Source organism: Biomphalaria glabrata, chromosome 6 (genome assembly GCF_947242115.1).
Source record: "Biomphalaria glabrata chromosome 6, xgBioGlab47.1, whole genome shotgun sequence".
NCBI classification, from domain to species: Eukaryota; Metazoa; Mollusca; class Gastropoda; family Planorbidae; genus Biomphalaria; species Biomphalaria glabrata.
Genome location: NC_074716.1, coordinates 52,879,248 through 52,905,261, shown reverse-complemented (window position 1 = coordinate 52,905,261; position 26,014 = coordinate 52,879,248). Strand labels below are relative to the sequence as shown.

General features: G+C 37.6%; 2 protein-coding genes and 1 non-coding gene across 4 annotated transcripts in view; 1 reads left to right on the top strand and 2 right to left on the bottom strand.

Annotated features, from left to right (window-relative positions):
- The window catches only part of LOC106072300 (uncharacterized), a 207,340-nt gene that overhangs the window by 54,421 nt on the left and 126,905 nt on the right, over positions 1–26,014 (top strand). The window lies entirely within an intron of this gene.
- Positions 9,985–10,067, bottom strand: Trnal-uaa (transfer RNA leucine (anticodon UAA)). Its single transcript has one exon. It is a non-coding gene; the product is annotated as a tRNA-Leu (tRNA).
- Positions 21,353–25,399, bottom strand: LOC129926891 (uncharacterized). The gene is made up of 2 exons (XM_056033368.1): positions 23,151–25,399; positions 21,353–22,949 (listed from the first exon to the last, which is right to left on the bottom strand). Exons 1-2 carry the CDS (start codon positions 25,397–25,399, stop codon positions 21,353–21,355), a joined length of 3,846 nt encoding a protein of 1,281 aa, XP_055889343.1.

Here is a 26,014-nt window from a genome sequence, read left to right as displayed (position 1 = left end):
CTGACCATAAGAAGTTACCGTGGGGTAGAATATGTGATAGTGACCATAGACGAAATTATGACCATTCATTGGAACATAAGAAATTAACCATTAGAGGGACATGATTGTCATCAAAGACTTAACCATGGACTATACTATTCGAAGTTGGAATCCTAATTACTGATAGCAGATAGTTTAATCTCAATAACTATTTTGGTATTGACCTATCACTTCGTTATTATACATGTCATGTGATATTGCTTTTAGATAGTGAATAAATTTCATGGCAGAAAAGGGGATATAACTCTCCCTTAGTGTTGTGGTAAATAACTATTTGAATATTTATCTTGCAAATTTAAAAGTATGAAATGAATTGAACGCCTTATCAACAAAAAATAAATAATAATAATAAAGAATGAATATTACGTAGATGAACAAATGTCATGTAAACCTTTGCGCAAGACAGACATCTTTTGGACATAATTACTCGCGTTAGTCATTAGGAATCTTTACAATAACGAAGAACTCTTATTGATTGACTTGTAAAAATCAGACTCACGCTAAATGCCCCTGTCAATTAATAATATCAGTGTTTAAGAGAAAAAAAAAAAGAAACAATATGTGTTTGCGGACATCAATTTTGTAATACAACCCTTGGGCTGTCAACATTTACTTCAGAATCATGTCTTCCAGAGAGATATGGGCTGAGCAAGAAATACTTGAATATTTCTCTATTCTATCCAGACTTCAGGAATCACTTACTGTAATTGGGATTCAGTTTGAGGGGGGGGGGGTGAACGGAGGGGGGGGGTAGGGGGGAACGTTTTCACAGAGCCAACCACTGGGCTGGCTGTCAGCGAGGATACTGGGTCTCTCTTCATTGAGATAAGGTCAATGATATCAAAACATTTGGGCCCCGAGGCTCCGGCTATAATAATGCCGCTTATAGATCTATGCATTTCTCGTCCAAGAGGATTTGAGATAATTGATTTTGAGCCTGGCTGAGAAGTGTGTTAGTGATGCATCTCGTCTCAGTACAGGCTATTGATAGGCTTCGATAAATACATTCCCATTGGCTTTGTATGGGCTTGTAGTAGAGGGAGGAATGTAATGATAAGAAGAGGCTTCCTCTTATCTTATATATTACAGATGTTACTTCAATAAAGAAGATAATTACGTCCTACGCATTTCATGTCTCAATCTAGTATTGTCCTGCATGTTGACCAGTGACTTAAACTCTGCTAAGTCGTTGTTTTTTCTGGCTGATTCAGGCAACCCGTTCCATCCTCCAGTGGCTCTATGGAAGAAGTAGCACTAGCGTCAGTTGGTTTAAGCATATTTGAGTACAGGCGTATGTAATAAGAAATATGCCTCTATCTTTATGTTTTTCTGAGTATTTCATTAGGTTTTGTCAATAGGTTTACATCTACTCGTACTTATTCCTATTAACCCTTGGCGACACCAGGGTCCGACTGCACAATGTTTTCACTGTATTTCCACAGTTTCTCTATATAGTGCTTCAAACTGACATTTTTAAGGTGAAGTTGAACCTGATTTGATATGAACACAAGGAGATAGTAAATATAAAAGCTATCCACCTTTCTTCCATTTTTTTCAACTCTGGTAGAGTATGAATTAATGTGCATAAAATATTGGATTATAAGATCTATATAAAGATAAAGAAAAAAAAATAAAACGAAAAAAAAAAAAACAAAACCCAATAACAACATAGAAACGGTTTCTTCATTAGTTTTGACGGATGGCTACCGGAAGTGCTTGACGTCTGCCGGCTTGGACTTTTACCGTGACGTCACAGTTGTCAGCCAATGATATCTGAGCGTGGCGAGCGAGAGCAGTGTCAACACAAGTAACGGCGTTGTGAGGTCTGCTGGTTCAAGGGCTGTAATCATTCCTCTGGTTTATACGAATCACATTGTAAAATTAATGCTGACTTTCTTTAATTAAACATTGAGCAAGAAATTAGCGACGTTGGATGGTCCCATCGAGAAATAAAATGAGAGTCAACACTAACATTGGAGCTCACTATCTTCGTTGTAGGGCTTTCATCTGATAATGAGTGATAGTATCACAATCAATTGTTCATGTTCCACTATAATGTCGCTTCAGTAACGCCCATGTTTTATAGTAGATTAAGATACACCTAGTTCTAGCGTATTGCCAGCCAGTAACCAAAACTAAAAGAACTCTAAAAAGCTTCAAATCTAGATCTGTCCACATCCTGCTCAGTGTGTAGTCACTTTTGTAATGATCACAAATTGTTTTTAGCTTGATGGCTATTTGTTGTTATAAATTCATCGACCCCCCCCTCCTTTTTTTTTATAAGGTCTTCTCTTTGGTACGCATGTACATTGACGAACTGACAGATACACACACACATACCGACGCAAATACATTGAAAGACTGACATACAGATACACTCACATACCGACGCATATACATTGACAGACTGACAGATACACATACACACGTGTCGACGTACGTACATTGACGAACTGACAGATACACACACACACATTCCGACGCATATACATTGACAGACAAACATACACACACATACCAACGCATGCATTGACAGACTGACAGATACACATACACACACATGTCGACGTACGTACATTGACGAACTGACAGATACACACACACACACATACCGACGCATATACATTAACAGACTGACATACACATACGCACATATATCGACGCATGTGGGAAGCGTGGTCGAGAGGCCAAGTGCGCTTGAAGGGGGCTCGAGGTTCGACACCCGACTCAGGCAGAGTTGTGTTTACTGAGCGCCTAAAGGCAGCACGGAAAACCAACTCCTAGATACCCCCTCCCACCACTGGTCCACAAATGAGATTGGACCAAAAGCGCTCTGAGCATGTTATAAGCATGAAAGTAGCGCTATATAAAAGCTATAATAATAATAATGTATAATGAAAAAACATGATATAAAACAGTTCTTGTGTTGCTTATGTCAAAATTTAAAATTCCACTATTCACCTGACCATATTTAATTCACGATATCATAGTTATAAAATTATAATGGTGGGTATCAGATACCAGGAGAATAATATAAATGAGCTTATACTTGTACAAGTCAACACTCTGGCTGGCACAAAAGGGAAGAACTGCTAAATACTGTGTAGAGCAGCGGTTCTCAACCTTTTAGTCTCGGCGACCCCTTTTTACAATCCCCCACTCTGCCGCGACCCCCCCCCCCGCACACACACACAGCAATAGAAGAGTAGATAATAACGATCCATTTTTTCGAGGGTCTTGGGCGACCCCTGGCAAATCGCCAATCGACCCCCGAAGGGGGTCGCGACCCACAGGTTGAGAACCCCTGGTGTAGAGCCTAAAGCCGAGCTGGTGTTATATCCAGTTGTTTGTTGCAGCCCTAAACTGCTACTAGACAACTAAACCGCTGTAGGCGTGTTCGTTTTCACATGTAAAACTTGAAACAGCTTGTAAAAACTTGAAACAGCTTGTAAAACTTGAAACAGCTTGTAAAAACTTGAAACAGCTTGTAAAACTTGAAACAGCTTGTAAAAACTTGAAACAGCTTGTAAAACTTGAAACAGCTTGTAAAAACTTGAAGCAGCTTGTAAAACGTGAAACAGCTTGTAAAACTTGAAACAGCTTGTAAAACGTGAAACAGCTTGTAAAACTTGAAACAGCTTGTAAAACGTGAAGCAGCTTGTAAAACTTGAAACAGCTTGTAAAAACTTGAATTAACTTGAATACCGTCATTCTGAACCAAACTAAATAGAACTTTTATTACAATAGAAACAAATTTCAACTTGAGATAAAAATGAAATCAATGTAGTAGACTTTCGTCGTCAGCCTCGTTCAGTCGTGAAACGGCCATGGTTCATCTCGATAGCGAGATGAAAGCCTGGGCATTGTCTATGGTTGGAACGATGTCGCCCACACAGCTGTTCCCCCCTCTCTCCGCGCAGCTGATGAGACCAAATGAACGGAATATCCGATACAGTTTGGGACTTTAGTAGACTTTAGTAATAATATAAAGTAATATTCTGAAAAAAATATCTCACACAAAAAACACGTCTTTTCACTCTGGCAATCTGGAGTCGTCTGTCCTACCTAAGACTACGACAATGCCGCTTATCTTTGCATGCATTATTCACACTGCATAGTTAACCTCTTCCCACCATCACCATAGAGACACACACACACACTCCAAAACAACTTGTTCAGTCATATTGTAAGACACTGTCACAAAGGCATCCTTCAAGGTACAGCGGAGGAAGCACAAAGAAACGGTCATCCAATGAAAAGCTGGCTGGACAATGTGAAATAATGGACCGCCTCAATCTTGATGTCCTGTGAATAACAGCTTCTGACCGGGAAAAGTAAAGTATTTTGTTTACGCGATCTGTGACAGCACTACTATGTCAGGGGTCAAGGGTCATATGATGACATGGAATTAGCGATGACGAATAAGAATATAGTTTCATATTTTTTATTACTTAATGTCGTTACAACACTTTATTGTACTTTTATTTTCGAATTATGTTTTTCACAGCTTAATCTAAACTTTAATATTCAGAATTTGTAAATTGGTATATTAGTCATTTCGTTGACATTTTTGTTTTAAAGTTAAAAAACAAAACAAACTATTAGAGTTCAGAACTCCAGATTTATTCACACACACACACCCACTCACAGATAATATAAATAAGCCTTATTTTCATAACTACAATGTAATGGATAGTTATTATCCATATAATGACACGTAACTCGACTCTAATTATAAATCAATGCTTTGACATAAACACACACACACACACACACAGCTACATAAGCCGACAATGCAAAACATTAAGCCAGTGTTTTCCAAACTAAGTTCCGATAGATCCTAGTGTCCCACGAGGCCTGGATAGGTGTTCCACGATGTACTGGAATAATTGACTAGCAGGCTACCATGCGAAAAAATTTCATAAAGAAAAAAAAAAAGTGTTCCGCTAAATACTCGGAATGTGCGAAGTGTACCATGAAGGTAAAAGTTTGGGAAACACTGCATTAAACGAAAGCTTACAGCGTTTTAATTTAGCTTTAAAGACACACGCATACTCAAATATGATAGACATGATAGGATGTTAGCGAGACAGCAGGAAGTGTTTCTTTAAAAAAAAAAAAAAAAAAAGAAAACAATAATACATTAAAAAATAATTATAATAACACGTCTGACAGTTTGTCCTTGACCTTTCTATCAACCTTGACATTTAAAGTAGCAGAAAGCCTTTATGTGCGAGTCACTCTGCGTGTTTTGTTTTGTTTTCTGGCGCCTCTTTGTTGTTCCTGCCTGGAAATCAGAGTTAATCCCCTTTGCGCTTCGAGTTAAGTCCTTTTTTAAATCCCATTGCATGTGGGAGTGATTCCATCTGAACATGTTGACAATAAACAAGTTTATTGACTGTTTGCTGCTCCGTACTGCTCCGTACTGCTCCAGACACACGATTATTTGGTTGAGCACAAGGTGAGCAGGGATGTACTCTTGGGTTCCACGTCAAATCGTTCACCCCGTGTTATGGGGTGTATGTTTGTGTTTCTATGGTGATGGTGAGAAGACGTTAGCGATTGGTTGGTGGCTATGCAGTGTGAATGATGCAATATAATCGGCAATGTCGTAAGCTGTCTTGGACGACTCCAGAATGCCCGAGTGAAAAGACGTTTTGCCATGTAAAGAGTTTGATCTTGTTCATAATACTATTTTATATTATTGATGAAGTCTACTATATTGATTTCATTTTATCAGAAGTTACATATTGTCTAAACTGTAATACAAATTTAGTCTCATTCTCAAAGAAGTTTTTCAAGTTTTAAAAGTTGAAGTATAATAAGCCTACAGCGGTTTAGTTGTCTACTAGCAGTTTGTATATTTCTGACGTTTTGTGGGAAAAGGTGGTCCCTTTACCAGAATACCTAACCTCCCCTTGTGCCTGACTTTAGTTCTATTTTTCTGTTACGTCCCTTGTCTTGTCTTTGCAAGTCTTGAGGCTATGTCTGTACTTAGTTTGACAGTGATCTGGAGGCCATTATGACTCGCAGACTGGTGTGTACTGTGTACTTCAGAAATTACTCTTTGCTTTTTTTTTGCTTTCGCACTGTACAAAATCACACATGCACACACACACACACAGGATGGCTGCCTGGTCTTGCGGTATGCTCGCTGGACTATCGTTCGGTCATCAAGATCGTCCCGGATTCATACTCTCTCCCTGCCATCCCCCGTCGTCCTATGTGAGGTTCGAACTAGATATTTCATTATCTTCAACTCTGAAAAACAAAAATCCGAAACATGTAAAACATTTTCACAACTCCAGATTTTAAACCAGGAAGTAGCCAATGTTTTCGGGCGTCTTATCTTATATAATACAGACGTCACTTCAATAATGAAGATGATTACGTCCTGCGCATCATGCATCTAGTCATGCAGGTTAACCTATGACCTACATTCTGCCAAGTCATGTGATCACTAGCTGGAACAACAATAACTAAAAAAAGAAAGCAAACAAGCTTCACAATTATTGTTGATCTAGTGGACCTATAAGTCACCTACCTATATGAAGTACACTTAAATTTCCGCTTAAGTCTTGATAATTTCTGATATAAAAAATGTTATCCGCCATTTGATAACACTGTGTCGTCTGGTGCAAGTACGCTCTCAATCTACTTTCAATCAACTCTTTTGTACAATGTAGACTTTGGTTTTAAAGTACTTTCTTCCATTTCCGTTGGGCTTTGGCCAGTGTCCAGCTCTAGACGCTATATAATAGCTCTGTATGTGGTCAACAAACAATGCCAGACCATGACGGGCCTGTCATCATGGTGCAAATGGGAAGAACGGATATTGTATATCTTCAATATATTAATGAATTTTAAAGTACATTTTAACTTTTAATTACTGTAGCCACTCCCCCCCCCCCTTTCCCAAATCAAAACAAGACACGCATATACACACACGCACACACACACAAAACGTTTTGTTTATACTGAAAAATATTTTTGTAGTAGATTTATCTAATTAAGAAAAAAAAAAGATCATAAAGAGAGCTTGTGTTTTCGCAAAAACTCAGAGGCGGCCCTCGTTGGGTCTACCTATGCTGGTATAAATGTAGTTTTCAAGTACGAGTATTTCGAAGCTATAGACTAAAGAAGACTATCAACCAACACACACTACTTATCTGGTTCCTAGTTTTTCTAGTATTTGAGCTCTAAAACGACAGACAGACGAGCGGTCAGACTACGCTAAACTGAGAGTGTCTTTTTTTTTTCTTTCGGAAGCTGCTATGAAACGAGCCTGGCACTGATTTTTTTCTTTTTCATAGAAACTTTATTCCTTCCGTAACTTAGTTACGTTGTGTTAAAACTCTGACAATTTCTCTAACGATTGACCTTCAACTTGGTGTCATACGATATTGCGATGACATATACTGTTAGTCTTCTGGTGACCTTTTAAAACTTCATATAAAATTAGTCAATTCCTTTGTGTTCTGTTATCAATTAAAGTAACACAACTATTTATCTAGAAATGTTACTGCCCCAATTAAAAAAAATATCATATTCTCTTCTGAAATAATAACGATAATAGGTTAATAGGAACATTAAAGTTTCTATTAAAACGGTGTCCGCGATGTGTTTCATTTTTTAAATCCTATTTATACGCTATAATTGTAACGATATCATATTATCTTTGCACACACATTTATTAAATAAATAATATTATTTTTTTATTACAACAAATAACATTTTAATTTCGGCATTTTTTTTTTCTAAAAATAATAATAATAATGAAAAAGATAAAAAAGAGCAACTCCCAGACAGTCGACATGAACACTTCATTACAAAGGAGCCTTATTCCGAGCTCACTTGGTTTGGTGAGGCGGGTGAGGGTTAATATCTATAAGGCGCAATTCGTGTCCATCTCAATCAACCCGCAGTTAAAACGATCGCTGATAATGTTTTCACTTAACTTTCTGAAAATATTCTCTTGATTGTCCAGTTTTTTTACTACAATATGAATATCCCCTAAGAAAAAATGAAAATAATTAATTCGGAATATTACAACACGTTCTTCAATTTAGGCTCTATATTTGTATTTTAAAATGATTTTGTGTTTCATATGATTCCTGTATTGATCTTATTGCAATTATTCTTAAGGTCTAAAACTATATTTTTTGCATAAAGCAATCTGAGATCAGAACGTATACTATATAAGAAATCTAGTCTATAAATAGCAATTTGTTTTATTCATGTTGTGATGTTAAGTAATATATATATATATATGTCTCTTCAAATTTCTACACTACTACTACTGTTCTTATGGCTTCTGTTAATGTGCATGCTGGTACGGTCCCGCTGGGGAATATTCCAGGCCTGATCAAGGCATCCTCTTAAGCGGAGACAGATAGGCTAACTGGGATAAAGCACTGCCCCTCCCCCCTCCCAAGTGAACACGTTCTATCAAACATACCTTGCACGTGGAGAGGATGTTAGTCAGGCTCGCTAACTAGTCTCATCCGTCATACCGTTCCTCAGCTGGGGTTATACGGGTGGTGATGACCCTCACACGAATAGTGGCATACCTTATAAGAAGCCGCTAAAACCCTCCGTGAGCTCGGCCTCCGGCCTTTGCACGGGAGGCGGAGGAAGTGCGAAGAAAGGGTCGTCCAAAGAAGAGCTGGCTGGACAACCTGCCTCTCCCTTGATATCCTGCTAATGGATCGGCGTCTCTCTTGATATCCTGCTAATGGATCGGCCTCTCTCTTGATATCCTGCTAATGGATCGGCCTCTCTCGTGATATCCTGCTAATGGATCGGCCTCTCTCGTGATATCCTGCTAATGGATCGGCCTCTCTCATGATATCCTGCTAATGGATCGGCCTCTCTCTTAATATCCTGCTAATGGATCGGCCTCTCTCTTAATATCCTGCTAAGAACAGCTGCAGACCTGGAAAAGTGAAGGAATCTTGTTACGCGAACTGTCACAGGCACCCCTACGACAAAAAATCAAGGGTCGGATGAGATAGATACCTTGCGCCTCTTCAAACAGAAGTTATAGATATTACATGTCATTATTGTTACTACTACTGTTATTATTAATATTGGATGGTGAATCTTTGTACTCGTTCTCGTTTTATTTCATCCTCAACCCAAGGTTTGATGCTGGCAATTTTTTTTTTTTTTTTTTTACAATCGAATAAAATCACGCCATGACTAATCCCCCCATTTTGTTTCTGCAGCTTGACATTCTTTATTAGAGATTTATTTTTTAATCCATCACGAACCCAGAAGTAATCCTCGATCACAGTAAAAGGCATAAACAGATTTAAAAGAGATACAGAATTGGATTGAATCTTTAGCCGTTCAAGCAGGGGCACGGCACTCCGGTGTACTTTTGGAGAATGTTCCCGCCCTGCCTCTCCCTAGTCAGATCGGCATTACACAGACTGGGGGAAAGTGAGATTTTTCCCCATTTGTCCTCACATGTGGAATCTAGCCTACCATTTGAGTAGTTCTAATTACCATGTTCCATCTTTCCCTGCTCAGCACACACACACACACTCAGCCACCCACTTGTAGGCTTCTTATTATTTAAAACCATTGTTCGACATTAACGAGGTCTGCCCCTCCCCCCCCCCCCCCAACCCCCAAGTACTGTTAAAGTACGCGTTAGGTCACTATAACTTCCTGGCAGTACTTCGGTTTCTAGAAACGACGAACTTTTAAGTAGATCTATTTTTCTAAAGGCTTTGACGTAACTAGCCGTTGTATCGGAATTAGCCTGAGAATGACAAATAATTGTCTGTTGTGTGGGAGAAACCAGAAAATTCAAAATCGATTTTTTTATTTTTTTTTTCCAAACCAGGTTTTTTAACATTTTTATCGAGGTAATTCTATGAAATCATTTCTACTTTTGTTTTCAAAAGAAAAAGAAAAATAAATATGCAAAAAAAATATTAGCACGAGTGGGGTTCGAACCCACGCGGAAATAATTCCATTGGATCTTAAGTCCAACGCCTTAACCACTCGGCCATCGTGCTGCCATCCAGCCTTCGCTGTTACTTATTGTATATGTTGATATAATGTGTCCGCAATAATAGTTTGATAATACTCTGATGGAACTACTAACATTCACCTTGACCTATCGCTTAGTCTGTTGGACCTTTGGGGCACCACTACTGACATTATCAATTATAACAGTGTCTTTATTTTAAAATAAAAATGTTTGGATATGAAGCGAATGTTATTGTAGCCATTAGTATCAGAGTACTTGTATCATGTTATGTAGGCGGCTTCTGTTTCTGCGACGTAATTAACTTTATGAATGTAGGTTAACTTTTGTTGCGTCCCTTGTTTCCGCTACTGACGCGCACGCACACACCGAGAGAAATGTTAGTTTTATCGTGGGTACAGTATGGGACAACACTGTGGCACGTGGCTCGCCCTGTCTGTGTAATCGCGTGTTGACATGACGGGGTGAAAGTATACAGGATAGTATTTGTACAGGTATTGTTTTTGTGCGCGTGTGTGTGTTTGGTAGCAATGGCTTACTGAAAGGGAAAAAAATTAGGGGGTGGGGGAACTGGAAGGGTCAGTTTTGACCTTCACATTTGATAGAGACTATGTCTGGTTACTCCCGTTGACCCTGGCGTCTGGCAGCATACTCGTCACCCGGGTCGCGACGATCCATGGGGTCGTCTCAGAATGTCAGAAGTCAATGATTGCGCAGTGTAGGGCGGAACACTGTCCTTTTGGCGCACATTTTGTCTGGTTCCGTCCAAGCTAAGACTCCCGATGCCGTCACTGGGTGGAAACAGTGTCTTGTACGAATGTCCTCAAATTGGAGAGTTAAGGGTGTGCGTGTCTGGACGATTACTAGGAGGCGTTTCGCCGTACACCCCAGTTTCTTGCCTGAGCACTTCGAGAGGACTAGTCTATCCTGCACAGTTCCCAGCGGTATTTTATCTCTGGTTACTCCCGATTCCTTATCATGTTCCTGCCACATTCTACGTTGGTAGTACGATATTGTTTATTAATTAGATTACTTTATATACAATATTGATGTTAAATATATTTGAAATACCGCTATTAGACTTCGTGAAAACGTCTGGACTATTGGTCAGAACCTGGACGCGGATCTCGAAAAGGTTTTAACGATTTTCCTAGAAATTTGACAGTTGCTGTCTATGGTTGGGAGAAGAATGACTAGCTCGTTGGCCACACTGGGAACGCTCTAGTTTAACCGCTATAACTTTTCACACTTAACTCTTTCTCTCCTAATTGACGATGCCAACGTTGATTTGACCCCATTAAACTAAATTGACTTTTGGATTTATAAACTTTAATTTGTGTTGATTAAAAAAAAAAAAAACATGTATTCCCCTATAATTTGATACCAAATACAACATTTTATAACAACAAATAATAAAGTTATTAAAGTTTAATCATATCAGGATTGTGAAATACAAATGAGCAACACGAATGCTATCAGAACGAGAAAAATAATTACGGAGAGAAAGAGTTAAGAAGCAATTCATATCAATTTGGCTGGAGAGCGAGAAAGTTTTTTTTTTTCTTCTGGTTTCGACTGTAACATGTTTATTATTTATTTTATTGTTATCTCCCTTCTTTTATTACATTCTTCTTTCCCCTTGAAACAAAAATTATTGCCGGTTTTTGTTTTCTTCTATGAATAACTAAACAATCCCACGATGTGCGCCAGACAAAGGTTAAGATAGGATAATTTGTATTGGTCCAATCAAATGGAAATTCAGTTTGACTACAGTTGACCGTCTCAGCGTAACTACTGTACAATATCAATCTCTCTCTCTCTCTCTCTCTCTATATATATATATATATATATATAATATATATAGTTCGTCCATTGTGGTTCGATGATGACCGCAGTGCTAACACAAACAACATTCACATACGAAACAAATACACACTCACAACCAGCAATTATATGAATTAGACGAAGTAAGGGTTTCAAGCTAGTGACTTTTTCAAATTATGAAGACAGTCTTAGATGGGGCTCTTTAGTTTCTGCTTAGTTGGCTTTCAGAGAGAGAGAGAGAGAGAGACTAATGCACGTCCCACCCCCACCCTTTCACAATGTTTTATAATAAATATTTTTTTTCTTTTGGAGATTGCACACCCCCCTTCTCCCCGATAAACTGAGAGCCTCTCAGTTACAATTTTTTTAAATTAATAATACTTTCAGTGACCCTCTTGGAGTTTCGGACTCTAAACGAAGCATTTCATTAATATGTAGATCATTCTTGTGTTTCATTAAATCGCGACATACAGAAAATAATTTTAAAAGATGGCCATGGATTGGGACTTTCTGTTTCCTAACAGTTTTTTTTTTATTAAATAGTCCAGGCTTCTATGACGGCAAAACTGTACGAGCTCTCATTTTGAATAACAGTGCAGACCCGAAAAATTGGATGAGAATGCCGCTTTGATCCAGTGGATAACTGCTGGTTAGTTTCAAGTTCTCTTGGGACAGGGTTTTATTGGAACAGACAAGACATTGATTCATATAGAGTCATTGTGTTTGACGCATTGCTTTTTAAATAGCTTCTGGTTAGAGCAAACAGTCCAATAACATTGGATGTTTATATTGTGGCTGATCTGAATGTGACTGAATGTGATGTATAGTGTAGTGTTATGCTAATAGGAATTTTTTGTTTAGTTTGTATGTTAAAAAAAAATGAAAGCAGATTCTCGCTCTATCTGAAGAGAGGATACAGTGGTGGGAATCAACAAGTTTTCATCTTAAAGTTTAACTCATTGATGCATCACTGCACTAATGGAATAACACAGTCGGAGTGGTTCCTTTCATTAGACAATTAACCAATGAGGAATGAGTTTTACAATTTGAATTTCAAGGCCGAAAAAAAATAATGACGTCTACAAGTTATGTATCTCTTGGGGGGGGGGGGGGGGGGAGTCAAATACACATTATGTAAAGAACAGAAACAAATGTTTGGTTTGACAATGTATTTGAGATAGAAATGATCTTTTTACAATATCTCTTTTTAATTCGTATCTTCGTGGAAACTTCTAAAACCTAAGACTTTGGTTTGGTGGACGTGATTCTCGAAAATGGCTCAAACAATTTTCCTAGAAATTTCGCATTTGATGTATATCGTATAGAAAAGAATTACTAGCCCGTTGGCCACATTGTAAAACTCTAGTTTGACCGTTATAATTGTTCACAGTAAAAAGCAATAAATTTAAATTTGGCTAGAGAACGAGAAAAGAAAAAAATGTTTTTTTTTGTTTTTTTTTACAATACCTCTATTCAAGTCAGAACTTCTTGGAGGGCGGAGGAACCTGGACGCTGATATGTAAAACGGCTGTAACATTTTTTTCTAGAAATTTAACAGTTGATGTATGTCCCTGAGAAAAGAATTACTGGCTCGCTGGCCACACTGAGAAAACTCTAGTTTGACTGTTAACATTTTTCAAGTAAATAAATAAATAAATTGTAATTTGGCTAGAGATCTAAATCTAGGATTCTAAATTAAAAATTAAATTATGGCTTATGGCTGGGATATCTAGGGAAAGTTTTTTCCGTGCTGCCTTTAGGCGCTCGGTAAACACAACTCTGCCCCGAGTCGGGTGTCGAACATTTCATAGGTAGCCAAGCCATAGGTAGCCAAGCCATAGGTAGCCAAGCCATAGGTAGTCAAGCCATAGGTAGTCAAGCCATAGGTAGTCAAGCCATAGGTAGTCAAGCCATAGGTAGCCAAGCCATAGGTAGTCAAGCCATAGGTAGTCAAGCCATAGGTAGCCAAGCCATAGGTAGTCAAGCCAAGCTAAGTTCAAGCGCACTTAGCCTCTCGACCACGCTTGCAACTATTCTAGGTCCAGACCCAACATCGGTTTTGAAAGGACTAACGCGTTCTTGAAAGGACTATCGCTTTCGGGAATTTCCGAATGTAGGGAATCATTGATTCAAGAATTTAATAAATTAATGTTCAGTGAAATTTTACGCATTGTATTCTAAGTCTTGATCTAAATGCTTATCATTGGAGTATTATAAACTGTTGTAGATTTATTCATTTGCTTAATCAGCATTCTTTCTATAACATTGAACAATTTAAAGAGAAAAACAATGTCTCTATAAGTGGCATAAAGGAGGTATTGTCTTTTTTTTTTTTTTTTAAATGTTTTTTTTGTATTGTTTTATTGTAAATTGTAAACTCATTCATGTATACAAGTTAAACTTTCTCTGTCATGTCTCTCTAATTAGATCGAACACACAAACATATGGGGCCTAGATCTATATAAAGAAATATAACCGGTCGGACGAACAGTAAATGAGATATATATGTAACAAACCCAGTAACAATAACACTCATACACACACACACACATGCCGTAACTTCGGAGCGTAGTGAAAAAACATACGCAAGTCTCCCTGCCTTCGGCCTAATATTGATGGCCGGACCTGACAACATATGTGTGCCACTGAGAAATCTATTATCACTGATTTTAGCAAGTGTATTGCATTGTGGGTAATGGTGGGTTTCTAAAATAACCATTCCTCTCGTTGTAGATTATACATATAAGTAAGTCAACACATTCTTCTCTGTTTGAGAACCATTGCTAGTGTTGTGAAGGAGTCTATTGGAATGTCTGTTTTAGCTTTCAAGCTAGATCTATTTCAGAATCTCTTTCAATCCTTATAACTAATTCCTCTATTCAGATGCTAATTCATTGGTTCAAAAAAAAAAAAAAAAAAAAACCTGTACACGGATGTCAAAAACAATTTTCCTTGAAGTTTGACCAGTTGATGGAAAAAAGAATTTATAGCTAGTTGGCTACGCCGGGAAAACTCTAGTTTGACCTTTATAATTTGTTTAAAGTTGTAAAACTAATAATTTAAATTAGGCCAGAGGCAATCGCTGTATACGTCTTCGGGTATTTCCGCATGAAGGCCCTTTTCACTTCAGTACAGTAAGTTAAGTTTCCCTTTCAGACCTTGCGATTTATTGGGCAGGTGATGGAAAGGTTATCTGTTTCCATGGCCCACAGTTAACGAGGGTGTCATGTGTGGGCGACATCGTTCCGACCACAGCTAATGCCCAGGCATTCATCTCATTTCCACGAGATGATCCCATAGTCGGTCTGCGACTGATGGAGGCCATAGATCATGTGGCCAGCATAACGACCAACTGCATTTACTTTTCCCCAACTTATATCATGAAAGCTGGGTGGACTCAGAGGGCGCAGAAAGGTCCCGAGATTAAAAAATCCCAGTCTTCACCAGGATAGGAACCCTGGACCCAGGCTCAGCCACCGCTCCTCCATATTCACTAAAGAGTTTTATTAAATTATTAGACGTTAGGGAACATTTTTGCGCTCAGTCTTCAAAGTCTGGATCTATCGACCTAACATTTGAATTTTATAAAGTTTACTAGATTTATACATTCGCTTAACCATGAGTTTTTCTTGGTTGGGGGAGGAATGAGATGCGTTAAAATGATCTTTTTAAAAAAAAATAATAAATCTAACATTCATTAGTTGTTAAGAGCAAAAAAAAATTGCTCCATAAGCTGTGTCAGTGTGGTCAAACCTGTCTCTCAAAGTGGTTATCTATAAAAACTGTTTTTTTACTGACCGAAGTCATGCGTGTCTCTGTGACGTAATGGAGCTTTAAAAATCGCTGTTTGATTGTATAGAGTATAGTCTGAGTAGTATCACTTGCCTTTGAAATGCCGTGGAAAATTCATTTCGCTTTCAATGATATTATTAGGCTTCTAACTGACTTGAATATAATAATAAGTCTTGTCTTCGAGTCTGAAGATTAATGAGGAATGTAGTATTTCCCGTTTTAAAAAAAAGACAGGATCATAGACTTATATATTATATCTAGACTGGAAACCGAAAACAAAGTCTTATCCGCGATTGATCGATTCACAGACCTATATATATAGATTTGTATGTACATTAACTCTTTTTCAAGCTCTATGGGAAGTCGCCCCAATCAATCTTTTCTGTCTTAGAAAAGTAATGATCTTTAGTTTTCAAAGTTTATAAATAATGCAAAATCATTTCTCGGCTATATCTACTTTACAAAACAACGCCTTGTTCCAACTTTAAAAAAAATTTTCACATTTTTTTGTAGTTTTAAAAGATCTCCAAAACCAGTCTAGATATAATATATATGTCTATGGACAGGATTTTGAAAATAAAGCTGCAAATATCTTTTAAAATAATATTTTATTAATGAGGTGCATTCAAAATAGAGACATGAGCTGTGTATAATGTAATATTAAGTTTATATTTGTCTACTAAGCCAAGTGATATCTAGAGCTCTTCACAAACATCATCTTTAAAACAATCTTTTTGAGTTCCCCAGACTTGCTGATCTTCGTCTCGTCAGGTCTGGGAAGCCAGAAATTCTCGACCTGTATTGTGACAAGTATGCACTACGTCAAACTGCAGGGTTTATGTCCAAGACTTTTGCAAGAGAGGATTTGAACCTCTCAACTCTCAAGCCCTCACTGAAATAGAATTCGACTATGATGATCATCACCATTAATGGCACCATTATTTATACCCGCGGAATACACATTTGAGACCAAAGAAAATCCGCTGCCGAGGACAGACGCAGAGGGCGAAAAGAAAATCTTAATCAACCACCGGCGGACAATGGTTATGCTTGCCCTGAATGTGGCAAAAATACGTAGGTCATAGCTGGGGATTTGTAACCCCGGGAAATACTGCATTCCTCGTTAATCTTCGGGCTCGAAGACAAGCCTTATTATTATTATTTATACCCATACTTATACCATCATTTATACTATAACTATTACTATTTTATTGTCAGGTTCTTTTTAACAATCTAACATACACATTTATTATTTTACAAATTATTTATTTTGTTAAGCGTCGCAGTTGCCTTACAAAATAATACACATCATATTTTAAGAAAGTATTTTCAGATAAATACAGCAATTATACATTGAACTTAGGTTTCAAATGTTGATAGTCTCTGATCTGATTGTTGTACGCTATCGGATAGCACAACAAGAAAGTACGCAAGTGTTGGAGATTTTTGCAAGACTTTTGTCTTTGATGTTTTCTGAGCAGACTTTCGTTTCATCTTGCCTGTTAATTTTTAACATATTTTTATCATACTTCTGATTTTGTCTGTAAATAACGGATACATTTACCGTAGAACAAACTTATTTCTTATCGGAGGAGAAAAAAAAGGAAACTTGAATAACATTTGAAAGCAGATTGTTGACATTGGCTTAGTCTTTCACGGCAATGTTTTCAACTCTTTATTCTCACGTGCTTTATTCACGTCATTGTTTACTGACCAATGTGAAGCTCCAAACCCTTGACTAGAACGTACTCCAAGCGTCTCCGTTTTCATCATTCTTTTGTCCAGGTGTGTCCAGGTGTCGAATGACGTTTTCTTTTTTTTAAATTAACGAAATAGTCACGTGAGGGAAAAAAAAGTTAATTAGAAAGGAAAAATTGAAGAAAAAAAAAAAACAACTTAAGTCCTAACTAATGTCTGTATTTTGAATGCATCTCATTTCAGAAAAAAAAATATTTTCAGCTTAGTTTTCAAAATTCTTGTCTTTAAAAAAAAAAAAAAAATTCTTTTTAGCCGTTAGAAATATGTTCAGACTTCAAAAGACTTCAGAGGAAAAAAGTAAATAACAGTTTAACCATCCGTGTCATTTTTATAGCTTTTAAAATGTGGCTAATAAAATGGGCAGTTTTCATTTAATGTGGCAGATGATTGACAATGCACTTTTCATTATATACGCTTCAACCAGGACCGGATTTAGACCTGATAAGGCCTTAAGCTTTTTGAATTTGTGGGGCCCCTTGTAATCAACCAAAGGCAAGTTTTCCTCTGCCCACTCTTCCAACTGAAAATACCGCTGGAACTATTTTAGGGGCCCCGAGCCAAGTTGGGGGCCTAAGCTAAAGCTTATGATGGTAAATTCAGCACTGGTTTCAAATGAACATTGATTATGAATTAAAAATCAACTTTTATTTTTTAAGTCATCATCAGAGATGTGTACACTTGAATGTCGCGGAGACGAAAGGTCATGGTTCATTGCTCGTGACATTATTTCAGAACACCCCCCCCCCCCCCAAAAAAAAAAAAAAGTTTTTTAACACACAATGTTGGTGAAAACAAAGCTTTACCCAGAGCTCGTTTGTTGCATATAAGCGTTGTGGGTTCAGAAGATTAATAACGATAACATTAGTTTACGTGACATATGACCCAGTTGCGATTTGCAAATGTAGTTTCCTTTTCACGGTCTGCGCATGTCTTCGGCAAAAGTTTTTCTTTGGTTCTCAAGTGTGTGTCGCGCGACTGTTCTTTCATAAGTATTAAACAAATTTACGCTTTTAAATTACTTAATTTAAAAATAAAACTTTGACAATTTAAAGTTCACAATTATTCTATTAGAGATTTTTATCTATGAATAATAATAATAAAAAAATTGGTGTATCTTATTTACAGGATAAAGGAGGTGTTAATAAAATATTTTTTTTCAAAGGTAGATAACATTCAGCACTGTAGCACAGATTAATCGTAATATTTAGGAAGTATTAGACATCACTTTATGATTTACAATTTATATTTGAAACCCAATGGGCAACTGACTAGCGGTGATGAAGCGAAGTCAACATTAAGATCCTTGTTAAAGTTATAGATCTTTTAAATTATATTTTAGTTGGCATGATCGAGGCAGGATGGCTGCCTGGTCTTGTGGTTTGCTCGCTGGATTATCGTTCTAACTTATCGATGGTCCCGGGTTCAAACCCTGCCGCTCCCATCCCTCGTCGTAATGCGGGTGGTTTGGACCAGGAAGTAAATTATCTTCAACTCTGAAGGAACATCCGAAAACATGGAAAAGAAACATTGAAATTTAATTTAGCGTCCTTGACATTGGCTAGTTCACGTGAAAATGGCCACTAGAGAAAGCCGCTACACATTCATAACACAGTGCGTTGTGACTCTCCTCTAGTGACCGCAAGAAAACATTCAGAAACTGGAAGAGACACAAAATTGAGCAGTGAGATTCATAACAAACGAATATTCACATTTGACTAGAGTTACACCTTTAGTAAAAATCACTAAATTTAGAAAAGCCTTCAGGGTAGAAGACTCAAAAGTAAAGTAGCAATTATACATAAAACACTGAACCTTCAAATAGAAAAACAAAATTTAATAAAATACTCAGAAAGTCACAAAGATAAAAGCACATTCTTCGTTCCATATGCTAGGACTAATTTGTACAATTGCTCCTTATTTCCTAGTGCTATTAAAGCATGGAATGGGTTGCCTGAGCCAGCCAGGAAAACCAATGGCTTGGCAGAATTTAAGTCATTGGTTGACATGCATGACTAAATTGACCTAGGAACACGCGTAGGACGTAATCATCTTCTACTTTTTTAAAATTTTTTTTTATTTTATAAGATAAGACTATTGGAACCTGCTAGTTTCCAATCTGATGTGCTACTTAAGTTGTGCTAAATATGTAGTGTTTTGTCCTTTTGCAGAATGGAAAGTACAATGGGCCTCATTCACCAATCGTAAACAAACAAACATTTAGCCACGTGATTCTCTAAACACAGGCTATCACGTGACTTTTCTCTCTGGTCATTTTACATTAATATTATCACGTGGCTAAATGTTTGTTTACGATTGGTGAATCAGGCCCATTTAAGCTGAGTCGATCTGCTGAAGCCGAGTTAAAGCCTTAGAGATGTTGACATCTTACAAATTAATTTAATTTGCCGACCTAAAGCTTTTTTTTTTTTAAATCATTATTCTCTTCCGAATCGCCTATTACTTTTTATTGGTCTTAGCTTACTATTGCATGCCAAGTTTTGGTACTAGCTTTGGAGTCGTCTAAATTCGGCCCTATATTGTCCTTTTTTTAAGGGATGCAGGGGGGGGGGGGGTTGTCGTAACCTTCGCTAAAGCCTGTTCTTTCACTTTCGTTCTCTTGAAACAACATTGAAAGTCGTTTGTCCGTCGTTTGGTCCGTCGTTGGTTTGTAGCTACAATCATCTAGTACTTAATAAACAAATGTAGGCGTGTGGTATTCTTTAACGAAGAACTTGAACAGACTGTCTTCTAAACAAACTTTAATGCAACTTTTAATTAGAAATATACACAAAGCTTTCAACCTGAAATGAGATAGAAATCTTGTAGTCATTAAATGAAAGGATATTGACAGGAAATGTATTGGCAAAAGAGTCTCTACTGCCTGATGTAAGGGAACTCGGGTGAGTTCTTTACCACTTACGTATGGCTCGATAATCTAGGGTATGATTCTCAATTACACTTGTCAATACTTGCTTAACTCAAATACGAACACTTAGTATACATCAACTCTAACTCCTTATATTCATGAATATCGATAATACTTTAATACTTAATAAAGCACACAATTGTATCACTCTTATGAAATACACAAAACACCAGCACCCTACTCAGACCAGGTCAGCTCTCCAACTGCTAGACTGACCGCTAGAAACCTAATTGTCCCCCCTTGAAAATCCCGTGATAAAAACAATTCACACACCAACTAATAAAATAAACAAACACACACACAATCTCACATCTTACACGCCCACGCTCTTGACATCTCCCCCTTACTTCCCCTAGATTTTCCCTGAAAATCTAAGTCTATATTATGTACACTAAAAAAAATTATTAATGACATTGTTGAAGTACAACATGGTTAAAAGAAATACTACTCAAAAATACACAGTACATCTTACTATGTTTACACAAGTAATTTGTTTCAATTCAACAAACTACACCCATGAGTTTAATTATGAAATAATGAATACTTTGTTTCTAAGCATCAACATTAATAAAATACATGAATTATCTTTCCATTTCCAAACAAAACAAGTTCATCAATAATAATGCATATGTAATAATAAAACTAATAATATAACTAAACTAATCTTCATCTGTTCCACTTGTCCCGTTCCTTCTCTTGTGACGTCAGGTTACAATGTAGGCTACTGTTTATTGTTTATGAATATAGAGCTTAAGACTTGACTTCCGATGCTTCTCAATACTGGATGAGACGACGCGTGTTGTGCAAAGTACAATTAAAACACAAAGAGATGAACAGTTCAGTCAATTTAATTGAGCAATAATAATAATAGTAGTAGTAGTAATAGTAGTAACTTCTCTGACGAGACGATCATAGTTGAAAAAGTTCAACGTACATACTGGATTGCTGAGACGTGCACAGTCTGAAAGCGTTACAATACCAGGTATGCTTCTGACAGAGACAATAATGTGAGTTCAAACTGTCAGCCTAGACAATGGGTCAGCCCAAAAGTTGTCTGTACCTTTAATGTGCTGAATTTCAAAGTCAAAGTCCATAAGGTATAATATCCATCTAGCAATGCGAGCATTGGTGGTTGCAGACTTGAGATACTTGAGATTCAGGTGATCAGTCCAAACAATGAACTTACGTGAATACAAGAAGTGTTCCAACTTCTTAATTCCCCATGTTAATGCTAACAACTCACGCTCCATTATGCTGTATTTACATTCACGAGGGAGTAATTTTCTGCTGAGGAAACTGACAGGATGCAATTTGTTTCCCACGTACTGTAGAGCAGCAACTGCAACAGCCTTGTCCGAAGCATCACACTGTAGATAAAAACATTTATCCGGATCAGGCAACATTAAAATGGGGTGAGAAGTCAAGTATCTTTGTATACGCTCCAATGCAACCTCCCCCTCCACAGTCTTAGCAACTTTAGAAGGGTGCCCTTTTTTAAGAATTTCAGTAAAGGGAGACAACAAGCTTGAAAAGTTTGGAATGAAGGAGCGATAATAATTGAGCAGACCTAATAATGATCGGGTTTCCTTCTTTGTTTTAGGGTACCGTAGCTGCAGAATCTTACTGACATTAGAATTTTCAGGCTGAAGAAAGCCTTGGCCAATCTTATGGCCTAGGAATGTAATAGTTTGGAACCCAATGAGTAACTTGTTAGGCTTAACAGTAAGATTGAATTCTCCTAACCTCTCAAGCACCTGTCTCAACGAGAGCATGTGACTCTGCCAATCAGTGTTGTACACACAAAGATCATCAAAATAACAAACTACTTGTTCTAAACCTTTTAGCACTCTACGCATTGTTCTGTTAAAGAAACTAGGACTGTTTTTTAAACCAAATGGGAGATATTTGAATTGATAGTGTGCATTGGGTACTTTGAACGCTGTGTACTGCTTACTACTCTCTTCTAATGGCACCTGCCAGTAACCTTTTGTTAGGTCTAATTTACTAAAATATTTAGCTTTCCTTAGTGTGATAAATAGTTCTTCTTGATCTGGTATGACTTCTGCATCAAATTTTGTTATGGAATTTACTTGCCTATAATCAACAACTGGTCTCAAGGTTCCATCTTTCTTTTTGATTAAGATCATAGGAGATGCATAAGGCGATTCACTCTCTTCAATAATATTCATGTTAATCATCGACTCAATTTCTTCTTGTAGCCTTTGTCTCAATGCCATTGGTACATTATAAGGTTTTAAATTGACAGGCTTATCCGATGTTAGAGTTATTTTAAAGGGCTCCACTTTCGCTTTTCCTGGTACATCTGATATTACGTGTGCAAAGTCTTCAAGGAGTTTTTCAACTTCATTTTTCTGAGTTTGGTTTAAGTCTTTATTAATGGTTATTGCCCTTTGGTTTATTTCTCCATTTCCATGGATCATTTCCGGTAGTTTTAATTCTTCTATTTCATTATCAATGATTTGCCCTGTTTCATCATGGTCATATTCATCCACGACTCCAATAAATGCAGCAGACAAAATGTTACTCTTACAGCTACTGTTGGCAACATTGTTACTTGTTACTTCAACTGGGGTGTAATATTTGATTAATCTGTTTACATGAAATATCTTTGATTTGTTTCCTTTCTTTACTATGTAATTTAAGTCTGATAACCTCTTTTCTATCTTGTACGGGCCTTCCCAATATAATTTGAGCTTATCTCCCTTTTTTGGTTTCAACACTAATACCATTTCTCCTGTATCAAAACTTTTTTTTACAGTGTTTCTATCATATAGTCGTTTTTGTTCTTGCCTCGCTATGTCTTCATTATCACATGCAATCTTAGCTGTACTTTGTAGTCTTTCTTTTAATTCCTCAAGATATTCAAACAAGTTAGTATAATTAGTGTCAACTTCTTTTTCTTTGGTCATAAGTTTCTTCAAAATTGCCATCGGCCCTCTAATTTTTCTTCCAAATACAAGTTCGTAGGGTGCAAATCCTGTTGTATCGTTGGGCAATTCTCTTATAGCGAATAATGCCGAGGCTAAGTATTTGTCCCAATCTTTAGATCGTTCAGAACACAGCTTTCTTAATATGCTCTTAAGTGAACCATGTAGGCGTTCTACGCATCCATTCGAGGCCGGGTGGTATAGCGAGGACTTGATTATCTTCACATTGAAGAATTTGCAGACTTCTGTGTATAAATCTGAACCATATTGAGAACCATTGTCAGAGAGAATGGCCTCTGGAAAACCAATCCTAGTGCAGACCGAATATAAAGCTTCTATCACAGTAGTTGTCTCTATGTTTCTCAACGGTACAGCTTCAGGCCATCTGGAGAATGTGTCTATTATAGTTAGGATGTATCTATGTTTACTTTCTGTCATAGGAAGAGGTCCAACCAGGTCTATTGCGATTTTCTTAAAGGGTACACCTTGTCTGTCCATCTTCCCCAGCACTGCTTTACCAGCTCTCCCTGGAACTTTTGCTCTCTGACATGGGTCGCAGCACCTTACCAACTGCTTTACATCTTTGTCGACCCCTGGCCAATAAAATTCAGAGTAGATACGAAGTTTTGTTTTCTTTACAGACATATGCCCTGCCAGTGGTGAGCTGTGGGCGTTTTCCAGTATTAATTTACGTCTGCACTTAGGAACAACTAAAAGATCTTTAACTACTTGAGGTTCTGTAAGGGACGTAACTCTCTTGTAAAGCAAGCTCTTCTTTCTGACAAACATAATACTTGCTTCTTTAGTCACTTGTGTTGTTTGCAGGTTGCATTTTCTCCATAGTGGTGCCAGAGTTTCATCTTCTTGTTGTTCCTTCTCTAGACTCCCTTCTATACTTGTTCCTATGATTGGCGTCTTTACTTGAGTTTCTTCCCTTTCTTTGTCCTTCATTCCTCTAGTCTCTACGGCTGACACGAACAGGCCTTTCACATTGCCTATTAACACATCAGCGACCGGCTCCGGAAATAGCACGACGATGAATTCTCCTTTCAGGTAAGGTGTGTCAAGCATTGCCTTTGCGGTTTTGTATATAAATACTTGTCCGTCTGCTAAGCACAAGGAGCATTTCTCTGGCAAAATATCTTTTTCATTGACAAGTGTCTCTCTTACGGCGATAACACTACAGCCGCTATCTCTCAGGATCGACGCCTTTCTTCCATTCAGCTTTCCTTCTTCTATGTTTAGTGATCCAATAGACTTGTCGTTTATAATGAAGTTAGCCACACTTTCTGGATTATGGTAGATCAGATTGCAAGTCCCTTGTCTATCAGGCACTTGCACCACGGCACATTCGGCTTGATTGGAGTAGTTCCTTCTTGTCTCATTCCTATACCTTCCTTGGTTATTCTGGTACATTCCATTTCCATAATTGTTTCTTCTGTTGTTAACTTGGTTGCTGAATGTGTAATTTGGCCTATTCCATCGCCCTCTTGCTCTGTTGTAAGAATTGCTATAGCGGGGTCTGACGAAATTTCTTCTGGGCTCATGGTATTCAATGTTTGGCCTGATGTAGTTTGCGCTGCTAGGGCTGGTTTGGTAGCGGTAATTTTGCCTATTCAAATCTCTTCTGTCACTCACTGCGTTGGCCTGATAAATTCTCGATTTCTTGAAAATGCTTTTACTGGCGAAGATTATCTTTCTGTTCTCCAACAAATCAACTAGCTTTTCCAACGACTCAGGTTCTTTATCTAGGATCTCTTCTCTTACCTCCTCGTTTAGGGCACTGAGTATAGAGTCTTTCAATATTAACTCCTCCAGCTGTTCAAAGTTTCGTTCTATTTTCGCCGCCTCGCACCATTGTCGGAAGTTCTTTTGTAATGCCACAAAAAATTCTCTTGGGCCATCTTCAATTGGGACAGTCTCATGCCATCTTTTCCTGCAGGCTTCCTCCGTCATTCCCACATAGTCTAAGAGCTCTTTTTTTATCTTCTCGTAGTTAGTGCAGTCCACTAATCTTCTCTGTGTTAGGAATTGCCTTAGTTTAGGTGTTATTTTCTCCTGCAGCTGTGCCACCCAGTCTTCTTCTAGAACCTTGTCTCTCCTAGCTGCCATCTCGAACATGTCGAGGTAACAGGGTAGATCTTCGGTTGTCATGGCAGGGAAACCTTTACTCAGTCTTGGTCTCTGGGCCGTGACTCCGGTTGTCGCGCTTGATTGTGTTTTATTTTTTTCCTGGGCAATTAGTAAGTCAAGTTTCTTCATTTCTCTTTCGTGTTCCCTTTCTTTCTCTTTCTCCTGTCTTTCTTTGTCTTTCTCCTGTCTTTCTTTGTCTTTCTCCTGTCTTTCTTTTTCTTTTTCCTCCAATTCCAGTTCCTTTAATCTTATCATCTGTTGCAGCTTGGACATTTCTCTTTCCTCCACCCTCTCAGATCTTTCTCTTCTCTGTTTCTCTGCCTCACTCTCCTTTTCCATGTTTTACTTTCTATTCCTTATAATACACAGCACTCAGTACGTTTGCTACACTAAGTTTTACAGAAAATTTTAAAATAACAGTCCTAGTATTTCTTTTACCTTAAATTACTACCTTAAGAATAATTATAGTGCTCTATACTATACAATAAGAAAATAAAATCAATCCTAATTTTGAAGAATATTTTTAGTTATACAATAGATTAGGCAAGTAAATGATCAAGACAGAAAAATACAAATTGAAATAATGATCAGATT